Source organism: Alligator sinensis, unplaced genomic scaffold (assembly GCF_000455745.1).
Source record: "Alligator sinensis unplaced genomic scaffold, ASM45574v1 scaffold274_1, whole genome shotgun sequence".
Lineage (NCBI taxonomy): Eukaryota > Metazoa > Chordata > Crocodylia > Alligatoridae > Alligator > Alligator sinensis.
The window spans coordinates 588375-610085 of NW_005842124.1; the positions used below are offsets into that span (position 1 = coordinate 588375).

General features: G+C 42.3%; 1 protein-coding gene across 6 annotated transcripts in view; it reads right to left on the reverse strand.

The window, feature by feature from the left end:
* Nucleotides 1-224: 224 nt before the first annotated feature.
* MRPS27 (mitochondrial ribosomal protein S27) overlaps nt 225-21711 on the reverse strand; it is a 137592-nt gene continuing 116105 nt past the window's right edge. For all 6 annotated transcript variants that reach the window (XM_014520521.2, XM_014520522.2, XM_006024890.3 and 3 more), the window contains 7 exons: nt 18106-18220; nt 17085-17163; nt 14980-15095; nt 12456-12558; nt 10400-10542; nt 5462-5632; nt 225-610 (listed from right to left, as the gene is read on the reverse strand). In XM_014520521.2, the coding sequence (XP_014376007.1) occupies nt 368-610; nt 5462-5632; nt 10400-10542; nt 12456-12558; nt 14980-15095; nt 17085-17163; nt 18106-18220 (970 nt within the window). In that variant the 3' untranslated portion in view covers nt 225-367. The remainder of the gene's footprint in view (nt 611-5461; nt 5633-10399; nt 10543-12455; nt 12559-14979; nt 15096-17084; nt 17164-18105; nt 18221-21711) is intronic.

Sequence of the window (21711 nt, forward strand, 5' to 3'; positions counted from 1 at the left end):
TAAAAACAAAGTGAAGGGAAGAAAGATCAGCTAAGGCATTTGCTTTTTGATGGTTTTTCTTTTCTTTGGTTCAAACTTGCTCTAGTCTCAAAGCCATCCACCAAACAGCTGGCTGCTTCTCATCTCTCTTAATCTCTTCCTCTAACTTTCCCACTGCTAACTAGAGTAATATGCAGGGATAGTTCTAAACTGTATGCATTTTACTTCAGAAAACAGGCTGAATGGATGGAAACAATTAGAGTTAGAGTTTAATTTGTATACATTTAATGTCACATTCACAGCATGGTTGTAGTGCTGTATTAATAGCGGCATGCACTTAAGTTTATTACCAAAAGATCTATAGCAATACAGCAGTCTCTGAGTTGTACTATTGAACAGATGCATCAGCTAATTTCCTTGCTTCTAGCGTCTGCCTGGCCTTTTCTTGCAGCTCTTTCTCTCTCTCAGTGAGAAGCATTTGTTCCTGCTCCCACTTCTTAAGCCTCTCCTCATATTTAGCAATGTCTTCCACTTCACAGGCTGGCAGCTTTTCCTTGACAAGTTGGGTGGTCAGTGTCAACAAGCTTTCAGATTCCACCTTGCCAAGTGAATGCAGCTTGGAGTACAGCTCCTGTGGAAAAAATGAGTTTTCTTTTTAAAAAGTTAGTCAGCCACAGAACAGCCACAACAACTGTTGCATGTAACAGTTGGAGCTGTGCCATTATTGCTGGATAAGTCAAGCAGAAGGTAGGGTAGACCTTGTAGACTGACTAAATCAGAGACGCATAAGCTTTCATAAACAACAACTTACTTCATCAGAGGCTAGAGAAAGCAGAAAGTACAATCACTGCTCATGGATAAGTTAATTTATGCATTTACCTTAGCAAAATGATTGTGCAACGCTAACAGCATTTTCCCTGCATTTGGGAGGATTGGGAACTTCTAAGCTAGCTTACCTCAGCTCTTATTATCAAATAAAATCAAGTTTAATAGAGTTAAGTAACTGCTGACGAAACTTGCAAAACTAAAAGTGAAATGACATAACAAAAATTTTAAATTTCAAATGATAGCTAACTGGCCAACTACAACAAATGTAAACTAAACACTTCTGGCTTCTTTCTAACCCAGGGCTGATGTAGGGATTTGATCTGGATGACCCCTATTAGCATCCCTTTCAAAAGATGCAAATTGTTTTTAGATAGTCTTACTAATGGCATACTAAATAGGTACCAAGAGTTCTTGCAGCTACAGCAAATCCCACCATACTCCCCTACAGATTTTCCCCAACAACTGATGTGATCTGAAGTTCAACTCTGCTTAGGGAGACCTTGCACCATTCCTTTTTCTGTCTCTGTTTGGCAAGGTTGCTTTTGATTAAAGCTGTGTTGCCAAGTGTAGAACTTGGCCAGAAAGTCATGAAGTATTTCTTTCTTGTACTTTGCTTATGTGTTGGCTATGTGTGTGTTTGGAGTACCTCATGAAGTATAAAAATATTAATTCACTTAAGTGATGTATGATATAGATCATCCAGTACAACTATTTCTGCCTCTGGAAGTTTAAGGTATAAGCCTGATGTTGCACTGACAAAGGCACTTCACTGGCTTAAAGATGTAGATAGCTACAGCATAGAAGGAGCTTCCTGAAGGACAAATATGGCAAGGCTTTAAGCAGAGCCTTTACCCATTGCTCCTTCATGTTCTTTCATTACTATCTGCCTGTCTTTTATTTAACCACTACGCAGATGTATGAAATCTTAATGTCTCATCTAAAGAGGCTCCCAGTATAGTCCCCTGTCCCTGGCTCCCTGCACAAAGGCATAAATAAAAAGCGTTGCATGTGGAAGACTGACAAATACTGCACTCAAGCATACAGACATGCATGTGTAATTTATTCCCCAATGCAATGGGAACTACAAGGCACCTGGATGGAAGCCTGGGTGCTGGAGTCATGGCCAGCTGTTTTTCCCACTCTGCACCATGCTGAGTTTTATGTGACACTGACCACATTCTTCCAATTTGCTCAGAACTGGCAGGGAGAGTTGCTATTGAGCTATGGGGCTCAATTCTGCAGTGCGCAAGAGACTGCAGTGTCCATCTAGAACCCTCTCCATTTCTCCTTGCCCAGAACAGCAGAACCACGTTGGCTTTTTCCCATAGATTCTAGGGTCAGAAGGGACCTCAGTGGGCCATGTAGTCTGACCCCCTGCCCCTGGCAGGCAAGAAAAGGGTCACCAAACCTGGGATCATGTGATCCCAGCCAGGTGCCTGTCCAGCCTCCTCCTAAACACACTTAAGGATGGGGTGAGCACCACCTCCCTTGGAAGCCCATTTCAGATCCTGGCAACCCTGACCATGAAGAATTTTTCTCCAATGTCCAGTCTAAACCTACTCTCCAATAGCTTATGGCCATTGTTCCTTGTTTACCAGGGCACCCCCTGGAACAACAGAGCATATCTTACTTTGTGTTGCTCTCCCCTTATGAATTTGTACGCCACCACAAGGTCCCCTCTCAGCCTTCTCTTGGAGAGGCTGAAGAGGTTAAGGTCCCTTAACCTTTCCTCGTAGCGCCTTCCCTGCAGGCCTCCAATCAGACGAGTGGCTCTTCTTTGGACCCTCTCTAGGTTGTCTGCATCCCACTTGAACTGCAGCATCCAGAACTGGACCCAGTACTCCAGCTGTGGCCTGACCAGTGCTGCGTAGAGAGGGAGAATCACTTCCCTGGACCTGTTTGTGAAGCACCTATGGATGCACGACAAAGTGTGATTGGTTCTGCTGACTACGTCATCACATTGATGACTCATGTTCATCCTGGAGTCAACAGTGACTCCAAGATCTCTTTCCGCCTCAGTGGTGCTGAGAAGGTCACCCCCCAGCCTATAGGTATGATGGCAATTTTTTCTCCCTAAATGCAGCACCTTGCACTTGTCCTTATTGAATTGCATCCTGTTGCTCTCTGCCCACTTCTCCAACCTGTTGAGGTCGGCCTGGATCTGGCTCCTCCTCCCCAGGGTGTTAGCTTCACCCTATGTTCAGTCAAAGGCCAGGAAGATTTTAAGTGGACATAGATTTGACTAACAGAGGTCCACAACTGCTGAACATGTATATTCTGTTAAAAAAAATTGCAAAAGGGGTCCCAAATGCTTTGCTTTGAAGTCACCAGACTAAGAGAATACTTGATGATATTTGGGCATTTTGGTCCCTTGTTCTGGTTCAGATGCTGCCAGCATATATGCTGGGTGTAGCAGATGGAATTCCTTGCAGATACTTTCATGCTGCCAGAGTAGACTTGTTTGTTTAAATATACTGCTGTAAGTCACTCAAACTCCTGAGTGGGACACAGGGGAGGAGAACTTTATACAAAAAGAAATTAAAAAGGACTAGGAATTGGAGGAGCGTTATGATATAATTGAACTTTGGGACTCTGCTTAATAGTGTGTAATATGTAAACGAAACTCACATTTTAGGAAAGGAACTGGCCATACATACCATAGGTACGAGACAGACACACACTTTGACTTTTTTATATCGATTCCCCATGGCTCTACTTGCAGCCCAAAAAGGAACGTTGCTTTTAGACAGAATAATGTTGTATGTGCCTTGACACGTGACAATGAAGATGGCATTTCTGCGATGACATGCCTATCCACTGAACACTTACACAGATGGGAAGAGTTGCTGGAAGAAAGTTGTACTGAATAGCAGGCCTTAACATGTGGCATTTGTGGATAGATAATTTATTTTGTTCAACTCTTTTTATAACAGAGTCTAAATTATAGTTCTAACCGCTTGATCTAGAAGTATCCAAGTGCTCTCAAATCCTAGTCCCTTGAAGGGTACCTCCACATCTTACCAGGCACCTTACTTGTTAGCCTCTCTGAAAAGGGTCATTTATAACATTTCCAAAAATGGCCATTTTGAAGACTAAACATAGAAATGAAGCCATTAGTATATATAAAAAAGCCAAGTCAAGCAACCCTAGGTCTGGGGCACAGTCATAGCTTATTAAACAGCAGTTTATTGGCCTGCTGTGACTTAACATGGAATGGAAATGCAGCACGGAGACATGGTGCGATCACTGATTCACCCATGCACATACAGTATGGACAGCATAAGTTGTCTACATCAGATGGAAAAATATAAGCTTCTGTCAGCTGAACAAAAAGCAAAACTGTCAGTTGTATGAAGGCAGGGGTTTACTCAGGCACCTTAAGACTGAAGGCAACTTGACCAGAGCCTGCTGTCTCCAATAAGTCTGTCTGTGTCCTCATTACACATTTTTTAAAATTATAAAACACATACATGCATTATTGATGTATTTGGATCTAGCTATTAACAGATCCTGTTTGCAGTTTGAAACTGCAACAGTGGAAAAAACAACAGTAACTCAGTTTTCTCTCCACCCTTGTTCTTGTACAGAGGATGTAGCTGTGGACTGCAGTTGGCACCAGGATTCACATTGGGCATTCTTGTACCAGCCTTTTAGTCTTTGTAGGGTATGGTAGTTCTTACAGTCAGCACAGCTGTTACTTTCCCAGAAACTAATTTAGCAGAGATGCTGAGCACAAACAGACTCCTGAAGATTTTAACCGGAGTGTCCTTTTTCTTGTCTGTAACCCTCAGAATATATACAAATGGGTTTGATTCTAAAAGGTGCTTAGCTCAAATAACATTACATGGGGGGGCGGGGAGGGGAATAAAAAGGCCAAAGAAGTAAAGCTAAACGACTTCCAAAACTTGTTTAGAAAAACAAGTATATGTGGCCAAAGCAACTGTCCATGGTCATGAAAGCAGTAATGAAAAAGCTGACATGCTGCTTGTACTGTGTAAGAAAAGAAAAAATCCATTAATTACCAACCACTGCTGGAAGCATAGCTTCAAAACAATTAATTAGGGCATCAGATATTACAACAGTGCAAATCACTGGAGTGATAATATAAAAAATAGTCTATTTATGTATGAGTGTTATGATGAGATCAAGAATTTGCATTTTGCATGTTAACAGTGGTTGGAAGACTTAAAAAAGGGAAAGGAGAAATAGAGACTTATCTGATATCCCAGACTGAAGTTTTAAGTTGCAGTCCTCTTATTTGTGAATGTTGTCATTAAGTGAACAACAGAACCTGGACAATATCTGACCAACATAATGTAACAAGACATAGCTCACAGACGGCCAGATAATGGATCTGTAATGACACAGCATGTTCACTAACTAGATTTTGATTTATCAGTCTGATGTATGAAAAGTAAAGAGAAAATCCCAGCAGACAGACACAAGTAGCTTTAAGCATTTGATTCTTTGCCTCAAACAGGAAATTGCCTTCAATTAAAATGCATTTCAAAATCAGTTTAAAACATGCCAGGTAGCATAACTGATGCACTGAATGGTTGTCCCCTACTAGTATAAAAGGAAGTTATTTACTTGCTACTGCATACAGAAGAAACCTGCTGTAGCTTAGTAAAGCTGTAAGAAAGAAACCCCTTACTTTGAATTGAGTAAGGTATTCAGGCAGCCTGGGCCACTCTGATTCTTCTGATGTTTCTTCTGATTCTGTTTGTTTTGGCTTGGGTACTGATGCCGTGACTTCTTCTTGAGATGGTTCTGGATCTGTTTTTGCCTCGGGAACAGACTGCAAAATGGTCTCCAAAACATCAACCTGAACAACCCAAATCAGAATTGTTACCATAAAGCTTGCAAACATTATTTCAACATCATTAGTCTGATTTTTCATGAAATAGCCTGTGTTTGCAGATGGCTTTATTGCCAGGGGAACAGAAAACAGTTCTGTGAGTAGAGGGACTCACTGTTTGAAAAACCCATCAGTTGAGGAAATAGAAAGCTTTGATTTTTCGAAGTGCTTACAGAGTTTACGTAACTGCTCCCATACATATATCAATGGCAAAGTTCTTGGTGACTTTTAATGCAGGGTGGCATACAGTTCCAAGCAAATATAGACTAGCTGCTCTACTGGTCTAATGCCTGCCCAATACATATTTCATAATATTCATAGTTAAAACAGCACAAACAATCTACTCCAATAAGTGCATATGGGAAGCTACCATGAAAAGTTTATGTAATATCTACAACAGGGCAGCTGAATGATCTCTGGCTGATGTTCGCTTTGAGTTTCCTTCAGCTGAATGACAAAAGAAAACATTCAAAAGTTATTTAGATTTAATGGCAAGAACAGAAAAAGGAGCACAAACATAGTATCCACAGTACATATGAGGTTTTAACTTATGCAAATTCCTCATTCTGTTCACACTGCTTTTATCTGGAGCAGGGGTATCAAGTATATGGTCCATGCAGGTAGGTCATATAGCCCAGGGGTCTTCTTGAAGGGGTTTGTTGCTGTGGCTGTTAGAGCTCTTCCAGGAGCAGTATTAATTAATTGGGGCTCTTAGTCAACCCTGGTGACTAAAACTGGTGGCAAGGGGAAAAGAAGGGGCAAGCAGCAGCTGCATTTACTCCCTGGGTTCTAGAGCCGTGCTGAAACAGAGGCTCTGGCAGCTTTGGGATTTTACCCCACTGCTACTTGTGGGTCATCCAGGACATGGGAAACCTGAGAATCTGGCTCAGCCCCATGGAGACAAATGAGTTTGACACCTCTGACCTCAAGATACTTTGGCTCTTGGAAAGAAAAATCCCCTCTCAGAACTGAAAGGGACACATTAGCTCAATTAACCAACAGTTTTTACATGTATTGGCAATACCAAGAATGGTATCCAAAACATTGAAGGTATTTGCTATTTTGATGCTTACATGTGTTTGAGGGAAATCTGTGTGTGTGTGTGTGTGTGTGTGTGTGTGTGTGTGTGTGTGTGTGTGTGTGTGTGGTTGAGGGGGGAAGCATTGCCCCCAAAACAAAAATTATTCAGATCATCCAGAAATATATTTTTCAGCTTCAAGTTTTATAAATGCAAAGAGCTGCTATTCTTCTCTGAATCCTCATTTTGCATAGATGTCACTGTAATGAAGCATATCTATAAATAACCACTGAATGTTTTTAAGGTAAAGGTAGATACTCCCCACAGAGCAAAAGTAAGCTTGATACATACAGTCTGCATTTAGATTTGAGGATCATTTTCAAATGTTTGCATTTGTATAACACTTAATGAAGCAAAATCAGGCTTATTTGAAATGGACTATTTCCCTATTGCTCATTTCTTGATACTGTAATTTAATGGCTCTCTAAACCAGCTTGAAACTACTAATAATGTAACAGCAAGATGAGATAAACAGAAAGAACACGTGTGTGCTTGGAAAGATGTATATTCTCATTTAGAGAGTCCCTCAGAATAGCTAGAGATTTAACCTTATGTGTCTTTCTCATGCACAGAAGCAGTCAAGTAATAGGTATAGTATTATAATAATAAAAATGCATATCAAGTCTTGGATCAATGGGGAAAGAGGCGTTGGAGGTCAAAGATAAATGGAAGCATTAGACCTTAGCAGGACAAGAAATATCTTTCTAGCCAACTTGCCAGTTGTTTTTGCCAACTGGAAGCATTTAACCAGGTGCTGCATCATGAAAATAAAGTAATTCTGAAGTGTCTCTTTAGATAATGAAAAGCTTTCAGCCACAAACACACTGTACATCTGAAAAAAAGAGTGGGTTTAGAAGGCAGAATGGTTTGAACTTCTCAAACAACTTGACTACCTTGAGTCATACAGAGGCACAAGAATTAAGTGGTTTTGAAGCAGCCTCTCTTTACTCAGACCATAAAATTGCTATGTAATTTTAAGCGTCTGAAAGGCTTGCTCCAGAGAGACCCAGGACACTGCAAGGAAAAGTTTTACAACACCAGGTTGCATGCACTGAGTCAGTGGAAGATCTGCTCTTCACTTCAATCACAAGCTTCAGTGGTAGCAGGACTTGCCCCAGTGTCTGAGCTAGTCAAGTACTATTAGTCACTCTAATCATGTACATACTTTTATATCTAAAGCGATTTTCAATAATAAGTTCTTGGTGAACCTTGAAATGAAATGCGTAAGATCCTCAGCTGATGCAAGTCAATGTAGCTCAATTAGTTTTCAGCTAGTTAAAAATAAGGCCTAATGTTCTGATTTATACTATCATAGTTATAGTCATTTGGAGAGAGGCATTTTGTTAATACTACACCATGCCAACTAGTTTTTCCTATTTGCTGACTTAAACCCAATCCCCCATTTCCTATCCCCAACCCACATGCACACAACCTTCTAACTTATCCTGGTAACTGAGAGCAGAATCAGGTCAACAAGACCCTCTTTTGCAGAAATTAAGATGTTTCATATACAAATATCTCATGAACTTTACTTGTTTAGCCCTGCTAGGCACTAATCCCAGTTCTGGGGACAAGTGTCTCCTTAATGTGATTATTGTGTCTGATCACCCCCAACCTCATTTTCTACAAGTTTGACCAGAAGTCTGAAAATGCACTCTAGACTTCATAAAAACCACAGGGTAGAATTCTGAAAAGCAAGGAAGTGACCTAAGCTCTTAGGTCAAACAATTTTCAAAATTGTACTCATCCGTCTGGTTCAGTCAGTGAAGTCTCATTCAGTAAAGTACCTCTCTCATTCAGTAAAGTCAGCAGTGGCTCTGCACTGAAAGAACACTGCCAGGCCTTGACCACAATCACTGCTTCCTATGAAGATAAATATAAACCTGAAGTGACCAGATCAGATCTGCTGCTCCATAATGAACACAAAAGCTGGCTTCAACCATGCAGTCAACGGCCCTGAACAGATTGAACAGTTGCTTCCTTCCTATATATACACAACTGTTAGAGATACGAGAGGCGGGGGAGGCAGGACAGGAACTTGACTGGCTGTCAGGACCTGGCCCAAACCCCGAGCTGAGCACCAGCTTGGTCCTCCATCAGGCCACAGGTCATGGACAATGGTGGAGTGACAGGGAACCATGCCCCACTGGGAAAAGGCTGCCTACTGCTGGCCCTGAGCTCCCAAATACTAATTGGATCTTCCTACCTACTTTGCTATAGAAGGTTTCCTGTGGAAGCTATCTGAACAACAAGGCTCTTGCTGCCCTTGGACTGTCCTGCTGTCTCCTTGCCCCTGTCTCCTGATTCCAGGTCTGACCACATGTTGTTGACCCTGCCCGGACATTGACCTCTGCCTTTGCCTTGTGGCTTGAACTGTTTGGAACTTGGCTCTTGCAGATACCTGACCTAGCTTGCTCTGCAACCTTGCTTTGCCTGTTGTTTTGACTTTCATTTGGATTTTGACCCTCTGGCTTTGACCCAGCTATCCCTCAGTCCTCTGGCTAGTTAGCCACTAGGCAGACGGCCCATGCCTTGATGTGTAATACAGGCTCTGCCTAGAGGGCACCTAGTAAAGGACAGGTCCCTTCCCCTTTCCTTAGCATAGCCATCCAGAAGAGGATGGAAAAAGAAGCTGACAGCTGATACCCAATTAAATTTCCCTGCTTCTGTGCCCCAGCCCCAGGTACTTTAACTTTCACCAGCTGGCAGAAGCTGAAGGTAGCATAGTCCAGGCTCTCCCCTTCCTGGGCCAGGAGCCATGAGAAAGGAAGTCTAAGAGTATGAACTGCTAGGTTGGTGGGTGCTGTGGAACCTCCCATGAGGGGACTTCCTGGTAGGGGAGCTGCAAGTGGTTTGAAATCAGAGGCAAAGTTTTTGCTCTAAGCATTGTTTGGCTCCCTGAATTTCTTGCAAGATGTTGGTCTTTGAAGCTGGATTCAGCTGGATACATGCTGCTTGTTGTAGGACAGTTGTCCAACTGGCAGCCCCCAAGAGGTTAAACTGCAGCCTCCAGACTTCTGGCACAAGTGTTGCTCCTTCTTTTGCTCTCTTTCTGCTGCTGCTGCTGGAGTCCCCACGCTCCCCCTCCCTCAACTTCCACTGCCTGCCCCTGCCCTGGGGTGGAGTGGTATGGCTCATGGGGCTGAGGGAGCCCATGGCAGGAGGGCTCCAAGGGACCTGAGAACCCTATGTGTTGCACCTGGGTGTGCAGGGGCTATGTGGTATGGTGGGACCATACAGTGGTGCACTGTATAGCAGGAAGCCTGTGAAACACACTGGGGGCCCATGTGGTACCACCGTGGGGCCTGTGAAGTGTGGCAAGGGGTACTGGGGACCCCTATGGTGTGGAGAGGGTGGGATCGTGCACTATATTGTGGTGGGAGCCCCTGCAGTGCAGGGGGTGGGGGTTGTTCCTGCAGTGGGTCGGGACCTTTGCGGAGTGGCAGGAAAGGCTCATGTGGTGCAGCAGCAAGAAGAAGGGGGACTCTCATGCAGTGAGAGCCATGTGGTATGAAATTACCAGAAACCTGAAAATCGGTTAGCTGTGGCTCTGTTTTGCAGCTACCAAGCCAGGGAGTCCAGGATGCTGGCTACATAAGGCCCTCAAGCCACATGCTGTGCAAAACTATTCCATCTTAATGCTCTTTCACACTTACTGCTTCTTTGCAGAGCTTTATCTCCTCTGAGAGCAAGGCCACTTTCTCCATCACTTGCAGAGCTCTGTTTAAGTATCCTGGTGTCCATATCAGTGGCATTTGATGGTACACAGCTCGCAGGCCTTTAGTTAACTCCACTTTCCCTGTAGTAAAATGACATTTTAAGGGTTTATACTTTATCACTTGAGGCCTCAGACAAGGGATGAGTCAGCTATTCTCTACAGAGCCATAAAGCAGGCCTGTGAGCCATGTAAGCAGTAATCTCTTTCACATGGAGCTGTTACAGGAGACATTAGACCACGTTTGCAGGAGTAGCCTCCTGCGTGCCCAGAAGACTTTGCTTTTGGGGCTGTTGGGCATCATGGCTTCTGCAGATCCCACTGGAGTCTCCACTTATGAAGACTTCAGAAGCCACTCTAATTAGAGTGCCCACACTGTCACATGTATTCAGCGTCCCCACACTTCAAAATGGCAGTGGGGGTGTTTGAACTAAAGCTCTAGTTCAAGCGCCCCTGACGCTATTTTGAAGTGTGGGGACGCTGAATAGACGTGATGTGGAGACTGCTGGAGCGTATTAATTAACACACTCCAGCAGACTCTATTTAATTGCGTCAGATGTGTTGGAGCAGACATTCAGCACACACATAGGTGCCCTCTAAGCTCCTGGGATTGTCACCATAGTAACCAACAGCGTGTGTGTGTGTGTCTTTTTGATGTGGCTGTAACCAGCTTACTGGAGCCTGTATAATCTTTAAAGGTTCCTATATACATGCAGGAGGCTGCTCCAACACATTGCAATTACAGCACATCAGAGCAGACTTGATTAATTGAGCCTGCTGGAGCATGGTAATTATCATGCTCCAGTATCACGTACATCAGCATCACCTGCCTGCCTGCCCCCCCTGCAAAATGGTGACAGGGCGCCATTTGATGAGCTTTAGTTCAAAGTGCCCTGTCGTCATTTTTCAGCACAGGGATGCTGATACACGAGACGCTCCGGTCATTTTAATTAGCATGGTTCTCAAAACGGCACTAATTTAAGTGCCTCACAGTGCATGTCTATAAATACCCTAAGCATTCAGCTTAATTAGAATTAAGGTTTTGACAAATGTAAACCATTAAAACCTACCTTGGGTTTTTCTTACACTGGGGAGGATGATTCAGGAAAAGTATAGTAATAAGTGCACAAAAGTTATGGACCATGGATAAATGTAAATAGTTAATGTGCTCCAGGCAAGGCTGTGCCTGTAGACATCTTTCACTCTTGCACAGTTCTGTTCCATTAGTGTTGGCAAGATTGTAGGATATGTGACAGCAGTAAACAGTTTGTGATTCGCTGAATGTCAAAGTTCCAGAATTGAGCACTTGCTCACAGACAACAGTGAAGTCCTTTTTCTAAAAACAAGTTTTCCAGACAATCTATATGGCATTCAAAAAAGTCTGAATGTCAAGCAGAGAACGGACATTTGTAGTCTGTATTGCTGTCTTTGGTCAACAGTAAAGTATAAGTCTCATGGAATGTTTGCTTTCAAATTAGTTTGCATTTTTATCCTCCTTTTTGATTGACTCTGCATTTTGTCTTACAGTCAGCTTAAATCAGAATCAGCATCCTCATTCTGCCACTATACATTTTACTTTGAAGTTACATTTTCAAAACATGTCTAGTTTGTATTACTTCTGATAGTTTTCTAAAAGGAACTGTAACAGTGATGGAACAATTGGATAAAGCTTTCTGCCAAAACATGCTTTTACACAGAGGTAAATTGCAGTTTTGCAGTGGAGAGGGAAGAAGGCTTCATTCACTTAACCTCATTCTCAGAATGATCAGAGTTAAAAAAATTGCACAAAATATAAAATTGCCAAACACAGAGTATCTGGTACTACTTGACATACCTTGTGTACCAATATAAGTAAGCCTTACTTTTTCTTTAGGCCTAGTATTACTGTGTGTAAATTACCACATTTTATTTCTGCAAAGAAATAATTTTAATGAGACTCTTCATTAGTAAACTAATAAGGATAAAAGGAAAGATTAGGTAAGGGTTTTCCAACTTACCAATTAATGCATAGCCATACAGCTGGGAGCTAAAACCCACAGTATTTTTCTGTTTTAGGCCTGTAAGCAGCAGGGATGCACCAAGGTTTCTTTCTTCTTCCCACTGTAAATGGTTCATACTTAGTAAGTATTGTGTAGATCAACAATAAACATGCAATAGTTAGCTAAATAATTAGCTCAGACTAACCTTGTGTTTAAGGTAAAAAAGCCTTAACAAATCAACGGTACTACCTCTACCACACCCTACTTGCCACCATCCCATTCAGAGTGACGGCAGTAACCTATATTTAGAAAGATGTAACTCTTCTTGAAATACAGTGCAAGAGCAATTTCAGTGGCCCCAGATTGAATTTCAGTGAATCAGTATCTGTAAACTGATATAACAGTTGATTTTACCAGCTAAGATTCTGCCCTCACATTGTGAAATTCCTACTATTTGCTTCAACTTAGTATTGCTAAAACTAAAATTTACCCAGATCTGTATACTGGTGCAGCCACTTTTGAAAAAAAAAAAACAAGAGTCCATGTGGGCAGGGACTGATTCATAGGAGCAGAAAGGAACAAGCATGAGTCCTGCAACCACAATGAGAAGGGGTCACCAAGAGAATTCAAAAACATAGGGAGAGGAAGAGCATGCCACTAGAAGCTGCCCTTCTACAAAATCTATGCTACTAAAGGTATATTATGGAAAGCCCAATCACACACACTACTGTACTAAAAAGGCTACAAGTTCACAGTAAGCTGGAAACATGGACATCTTGTTAGATGAACTGCTCTGCATGAGTTTCCCTCAAGACCAAAGACCGCTAATGATGGTAGGAGAACAGGGTCAAATTAGTAAGTAAATTAAAACCATAAGAGTTGTTTGGTTTTGGAAAACATCCTGTATTGCCCCCTCAGCAAAACAAAAACAAAGGAGGAAACTTCAAGAATTAACCCACTATCCGGTGTGGAACAGAGGATGAACATATATCAGGCAAGCACTGCATTCATCACCTAGGACTCCGAGGAAAAGAGAGGTACAAAAGACTGGACTGAAGAGGCTCAAACTCTTTGGTGACTTGGCACTGCATGCTGGCAGCTTCCTTCCACCCTCACCTTTTAAATAGTATTAAACACATGTAATAGCCTTAAGAGAGAGAAGGAGAGACATGCCAAAAGCATTCTGGTGTATGGGGTCTTTACAAGTCGGAAGGATTCAGCTTCCTAAACGAATGCATCATCTAGGGACCCACTGTCAAGCTCTGGCATTGGTGTGTATGTACAACTGCTGGACAGCACGTACACCTGCATTTTAAACAAGTGTTTTTTGTGCACATTGCTTAGCACTTGTGTCCACAGCAAGAGTGTACAAAATTTGGGTGCAGGTGATTTGCACATACACAATTAGAAGATAAAGTTTTCCTCCTGCTTTTCTGATTGAGCTTTTTCCTAAGCCACTGATCATGCAAACTGACTGGCTTCTACGAGGAGAATACTGCAAACAAGTTTTATGCAAAAAAAATCTGAAACTGTAATCCAATTGATTAAAACCTTATGGCATTTATGGGATGCATTATGTCACCAAATACTTTTTGTGTAACAAGAATGGTGTCCTCAAGCACTTTTCTTATCAATAACAATGCACTATTGAAGACCTATGCCAGACAAGATTACCAATAACCTTCCTGATGAGTACTGCAGATCACTGGCTGGGCTGTTCTGCAGGGTAATGCCACTTGCCAGGATTACAGCTATCAGGTTGGCCTTGAACCTGGTGGTTATGAATAAGAAATCAAAACTGAGGCAGATTAGGGGTAAATGATTCACCTACTATGAAACATAAACAAAAACAAAATGCAAGAACAAGCAACTGAATCCAGTATTCTCAAAGTCCAACAGGTAGCAGAAATATTAATGAAAATGTTCACAACACTGGAACATCACTAGTCATTGCCAATGAAATATTCACCTTTCTCCTTTTTATACTAGGAACACCATTATAAACCAGTGGCATAATAGGAAAGCCCTGGGCAGTGGCAGCAGCAACAGCAGTGCAGCCAGTTGCCAGCAATGGAGGCAACTATTTTTTGCACTGGCCTGCCATGACCTTAATTACACTATTGTTAAAAACAATAACATGTATAAACAACCTTTAAATGCTCTCTGAGCAGTGTTTCCCATAATGTACATCTTGGGTATGAAATGGTAAATTCTCTCAGGAGCTGTATTTTCACTTGCCAAGTGGCTTGCAGCCAAGAAAGATTCAATCCTTCAGACAAAAAAGAAAACCCTGATCTGCAACTTCACAACTTTAAGTGCCTCCCTATTTAATCTCCTGAACTTCCAGAAATACCCAGCTTCTCCTTTGGAGACAAAGGAAAATATGGCTGTCCCTATCAGTTGTTATCATTTTCCCCATTTTGAAGAAATAAACTGAAGAGTGGGTGGTGGCTTACATCATTCTCTAGGTAAATTTTACTCAACCCAAACCCCAGCTGAGTATGCGGTAACCCATATAGTTTCAATGTGCAGCAAAGCTTACTGTATGTTCTGATTTGGTCACCAGGTATTGGTATAAGGTGTAGAGAGAGAGAAGCTGTGTTGAGAGTTGATCGAAACTCTCCTGCAACATGATCTCTGTAACTACTGACATTGCATCTAGCAAGGAAACAAAAACAGTTAATGAGTAGATTTGATAGAATAATTTTATATTAGCCCTTCTGCTCTTACTGAAAATGCTGATATAATTCCAGATTACTTCAGTGGATGCAGCAACAGAGCCCTGATAAACTAATAAGAGAGTAGATTAAAAAAGCCTTCTCATTCTTAGTCTAATTCTTTAGTATTATCTCTCTGAGGCTACTTAAGTAGGATGCTGGGAAGAGGGAATGCAATACAGCAGCATCCAGGCAGTTCAGTGGAGCAGTTTAGGCTACCTTTGCTGATCACTCTGCAGTCTGGCCTTCTCCAAAGGTTATGGCCCACAGCCATATGTGTTTCTTTTCCCTGCCTTTAAAAATGACTGTTTTGGCTCTGTGAAAGTACCTTGCACATAATACAAGACACTTGAATTAGGGCATAGCTACAGGAACAAGTGACTAATAGGTAAGCCAGGGTGTGAATTTACAGCACATCAGCTACTCTGTGGTGACTTTTCAAGTGCATGGTCCTAGCCTGTATTGAATGCAGAGTAGTTTAACCCCCTGTTCTTGAGGGGTAAGGTAAGGAACCTCATACTTGCTGGAGCATAAGAGTATAAATACTGTCAATTACTACAGAGCTGACCTGCTGTAAGTTTATACCTGAGCTTACCTTAGCTTGTTCATAGGGCCCATATGTTTAATTTCAAGGTGCCAAATATGATAGGAAAGACACAGAAGACTGTGCACCCTCTCCACCAGAAGGATGGTGGGTAAAACAAAAGGCCCTGAGCATCTGATTCAAAGAAAAGACCAATGGCTGGCATGGGGAGGAATTCTGACGTGGAAGACCTCACTTGGCCCAGCTGTTGCCAACCACTGGAATTCAGTGAGTTTGTCCTCACCTTCAGAACTTTTATGCAAGCCTTCATTACTAGAGAAGCTTGGCTGAAGCTAAAATCTAACACATGTTTATCAGCAAACACCCTATGGCTTTGGGATTAAGCTGTCTGCAATACAGCCACTATTAAACAGACATTCTGTTTCCAGTCTCATCATAAATGCTCCCCACCCCCAATCCCACCAGAGAAGGCAGCACTAGAATATACAGTCAGAGAGAGCAATTCATTTCATAGATTTCATAGACATCAGGGCTGGAAGGGACCTCGGAAGATCATCGAGTCCAGCCCCCCACCCAAAGGGCAGGAAGTCAGCTGGGGTCATAGGATCCCAGCAAGATAAGCATCCAGTTTCATCTTGAAGGTGTTCAATGAAGGCGCTTGAACCACCTCCGGTGGCAGGCTGTTCCAGACCTTGGGGGCTCGGACGGTAAAGAAGTTCTTCCTTATGTCCAGCCTGAAACGATCTTGAAGTAGTTTGTGACCATTCAACCTCGTCATCCCTTGGGGCGCTCTGGTGAACAAACGTTCCCCCAGATGCTGGTGGTCACCCCTGATAAACTTGTAGGTGGCCATCAGATCACCCCTGAGCCTGCGCTTTTTCAGGCTAAAGAGCCCCAGGGCTCTCAGCCTCTCATCGTAGGGTCTGCTTCCCTGACCTCTGATCATGCGCGTGGCTCTTCTCTGGACTCTCTCAAGCTTCTCCACATCCTTTTTGAATTGTGGAGCCCAAAACTGGACACTACTCCAGCTGCGGCCTCACTGAGGCCATGTACAGGGGGAGAATGACGTCCCGGGATTTGCTTGAGAAGCATCTATGCATTATTTGGCAATTCAGGTTGAGGTGTTAAAACTAATCTGCTGCCCGCCATCTTGAAGTATTTCAAAGTTACAAGTAAAGACACTGAGGAAAATACAGAAACCAGATGTAATTATGTGGGGAAAATAGAGGGAGGAGGGAAGAGAAGAGGTATTTCCTACTTCAGAGAAAATGTGGCTAAAAAGAATAATTAAATTCTAGATTTAATACACTTAAAAACTTTGTAATCAAAATACCACATCTTTTTAGAGCATATATTTGATGACACACAACACATTTAGTTTCTTACCTTCATAATTCTTGTTTTTGATAAAATAATCCAATAATATATTGAAGGTGAAATTATCTGGAAAAATTCCATATTGTACCTGAAGAAGGGAGGAGAAATACAATATGAGAAACAGAACACAGATAGGATATTCTGTTACAAGTTGTGACCCCAATAGGTGCTAGGGTGACTAAAGTAAAGGTGTCAAACTCATTTAGCCCTGTGAGCCAAATGAGTGATGTGGGACTGGTCCACAGGCTGGATAAACAGCACTACCCCACCCCCCACATGCTGGATCCAGCATTTGCGGCATCTTCTCCAGATGGTCCACAGCTATACCACATGTGGTGCCTGCTCTGACTGGCCTGGGAGACTAGCCAGAGCAGGCACTGTATACAACTTGTATTGGGATCAACCCAAGCAGGTGTACTGTGCAATGCAGTCCCATGCTATGTGGTGGGAGGGGGTAGGAGTGGGAGAGGGGTATCCCAGACTGACCCTTGGTGGGTGCTGAATGCAATATGGGTCCCAGAGCAGGCATCATATCTGATACACCTGGACTAGAGCATTTTAGACAATGCTATTAGACACAAAAAAGAACTAAGAGCTACAGCTGCAATCCTGCAGACAGTTAAATTCATGCTTAAATGTAAATAATCGGTATATTTGTAGGGTTGAGGTTCCTGTGCTTGGCATCCTTGGACGAGATGTCTCTCATCCACACTTGTGTGGCTTTTTAGTTGGATTCTCTCCCCAGTTCCTTTCTCTACCCTTCAAGTTCTTCAGGATTAGTTAGGGACTGTATGTCTAGCACTTCGGATACTGCTGAATGTTAAAAATGAACAGTCAGCTCCAGCTGGGGAAAAGAAAAAGCTCAAGCTCTGCTTTTACTGAATTTTTTTCAATCCAACTACAATGTCCCAAGCCCAGAGTTCCATCCACAGGGTGATGGAGGCAATCTTTGCTGGTGATAAAGAGGCAATCCTTATTCATCTCATAATGCTGTCAAATGCATGCTTGGCTTATCTTTTGAATGCCTCACCTTGTGTTTTAATGTGTACAAGGCTTTGTCGTGTGCACCATATTTAAAGCACTGTCTGATCCAGTTGTGGATGGTCCATTCTCTTAGGTACCAGCAATTTGGACTATGCCGAAACCTAAAGGGGGAAACAAACATGGCTTATGGAACAATCTCAAACAGCAATAATAATGTATTTCTCCCCAAAAGTGTCACAGTTGCAAAGGGTGTAATTAAAAATGATAGACAGGATTAAGGACATAATTACCTTCTATCATTTCCCAAAGTGCATCTTTCAGTACTTTTGGCAATGAAGGTCCTATAATATTTGCAAGCAATGTTTATCTGCTCCTCCAAAGAAAGCATCTAAACAGTCCTTGGGTCTTTGCAGAGGAATATAATTTTGTCAAATCATGGAAGAGAGAGGGAAGAACTGAAAGACTAAATTATTTATTTTTGAGTTACACAGGGTTAAATCTAATACCTCATCTTGCTTAGCCCTGAATATCTTAATTGCTTTCAGTATGATGATACTCATTTACACCAATGTAAATCAGGTTAGAATCAGGTGCATAACATCTAGACAAAATCTACAGTTAACAGTGAATTCTTCCCATGTTTATTTTGTTTAGGATAACTTCAAACAAATTTCCTTTAGACCTAAAACTCCAGCGCCAAGTTATAGCCCCAGGTAAAATCTATCAGCTTTTGAAAAAAAGGTCAAGGAGGGTATCTTTGCTGAAAGATTTGGGAGGAGAGAGAGGGACAAGATTTATAATGGAACGGTTGTGATCATAACTTCGAATCTGGGCATGAGAATTTAGGGAGGAAAAGTTATTTCCCAGTGCAAGATGACTGGTTTCCATTGCACCTCCCCAAAAGAAGAATATCCAAAAACATTGTTTGCAGCAAGGAAAGTGTCCATAGTAACTCCAGCTTCCTAAACCTAGCAGTCAGCTTTGCGCTGCTGCTGATCTATTTCATAATGGCTATTGGTCCATGACTGAGAGCAAGGCTTGGGGGATGGTGAGAACTAGAAGTTTCAAGATAAAATGGTGTAAGGCTATACATTCTGGGTTTGTCCTTGTTCACTATGATTTGTGTGGAAAATAAGCTGCCAAAACCCTGCAGTATCTTACAGCAGGCACAGACTCTAAAATTAAACTAAAAGCCCCAAACAGAAGGATCTCTCTTGATCCTGGGCTAAATTTCACACCTACATGTCAAGAGAGATACACAGTCTTTCACATGGTAAACCATGTGCATCAAGGAAAGGCTTTGTCTAAAGTATAAAAGCTTGAATGCCTTCTGCTTCCTGCGGAAAACTGATGACTGAGTTGCACTAATGTGCAGATGCTAGGAGCCTTGAGCCACGCTGCACCACCATTTAGTTGAGGGACTGGTTCTTCCATCTGAATGAGCATGCTTTCCAGAACATTTATCAGATTATTATAGCCACCAACCCTCTCATCTCCCCTCCTCCACCAATGAATTCCTGTGTATCATTTCCTATGGCTAAAGGCCAGGCAGATGACTCAGCTTGAAAACAGGTGGAAAAGCATTCTGGACTATAGAGTCTTTGCTGCTGTTAGAGACTGGAGTGCCAAAAGCAGAAGTTTTGAAATGTTCATTACTAAATAAACCCTAAATGTACCAGTTCTTATATGGCAGATGAGAGCTCTCATTTTCAATAAGAATATTAAAAAAACAAACAAACCCACACTTAAAATATCAATATAAATGCCCATTCTGTTGGTCTAATTGCTTTGTACACCCCTTCCTCTGGAATTTTGATAGTGGGAACAGTAAGAACCTCTATTTATTTTCATTTAAGTCGTGTTATGCCAATGCTTACAGGAAGCATCAATTACAGGCATTTGGATTTAATCATATTTTAATGAAACAATTATCTAATTGCTACAGACTGTTTCACCAGCCATTTCAAAAGGGTTGGAGTACAGTATTGATACCCAGTGATAAAGCTGCTAGAATCTTTCAAAGTTGCTTTATTTTAGCAGTTACTGCTCAGTGCAGGGCTAACCTAGGGCTACCTGCTCCCTTGTCTCTGTGCGTTGTGGAGCCCCTGGCTGAGCACACTGCGCCCTAGCCAGCTGCTCTGGGCAGGGGTTCCACATGCCTCAGCATGGGGGCTCTGCAGCCGAGGCACACGGAGACTGGGCAGCAGCCAGCTCAGAGCTGCTTGGCATCATTGTCTCGAGGCACCCCGAGGAAATCCCAGTAGCTAACTTTGCCCCCACATTTTAAATTAGCAGCACCATGCACAGTTTAGTGTGCAATCTGTGTGGCTTGCGGCACCACAAACTGTACATGCCTGCACATCTGGAAGTGCCTTGATACCTTTTGGGTGCCTTTCCAACAGGGCAGGGAGAGAGGATGGAAGCAAGCCTTGAAAAATTAGTGGATCTGAACAATTCTCTTTAAGCAGAACTGTAGCTGTCCTCCAAGACATACCAGAGACAGAAACCCCCGGGATCTCTCTTTGCATAGCAAGAGTGCTACCGCTGATTTAATTCAAACTCAATTAAATTAAACAGTAAAGGCCTTTAGATGGAAATATACTGTTGCCTAAAACCAGTGTGAAATCTCTTGTTAATGGAAGCTTCTGAAATCATATACCTCCTAGACTTTGGTTGGACATGTCAAAGATGACCGAAAAACACTGACTAGAAGTTTTGGGGGGCTAATATAGTGCTCTTATTTGTGTGAAAAACAATTGTGTGTTATGGGCACTACCAGAATGCAAAAATGGATTTATATTCCACAGAGCCTAGGAAGTCCACTGTACTAGGTGCTGTACAAACAGAACATAGAAAGAAGGTCTTACCCCAAAGAGCTTATAATCAGAATAATAGATCATTATAGGATAGCTGGGCACGGAGAAGAAAACAACTGTGCCAACATGGTTAGCTTTTTCACCCATCTGCCAAAGTGTGCTTGTTTGTGTGTGTATACATACATGTAGAGATTCCCTTTGGTGTCATGTATTCCCATTTATCCATAATGCAGGAGGGGAACTGGCAAAGAAAGGACAAGATCCATTCTATCAACTTTGACTCCGACTGCTTACACAGACTCCGTTTTCACATTGTATCAATAGAAGCCCATTGAGTTTCAGTTTTCATGCCTAACTTTGATGAAATACCCAAATGCTGCAGCAGCCGCTTCCTTTGAAATGGAAGGGGGCAGGGGGACATGCTGGTCACTTTGAGGAGCATTAGCACCTCCCTCCTCTTTTCTCCTTGAAACACATAACTGTAATTAGGCAGTGCAACATGTTCAGGGACAGACGAAAAGAAAGGAGGAGGCTAAAACTGTAGAAAGCAGGTTACAGCAAATCAGAGGATTCATATAGAATTAAATTAGGGAAGCTTCTAGTAATCCTTACACAGTCAATGGAATGACTAGGAAGTAATCTTGCAGATGCCTGCTCCTGGGATTCATTCCTTTGAGAGCTAATAACCCCCAAGAAACATCAGATTCTTATAAGGGGTGTTCTCGGTAGCCCTGGTGGTCTGAGACAAAAAGACATACAAAAAAACTAGAACTCTTGGTTCCAAAATTATACCTTTAATTAGACCAACTGGAAAATAGCAGGACAATTTTCTTGCC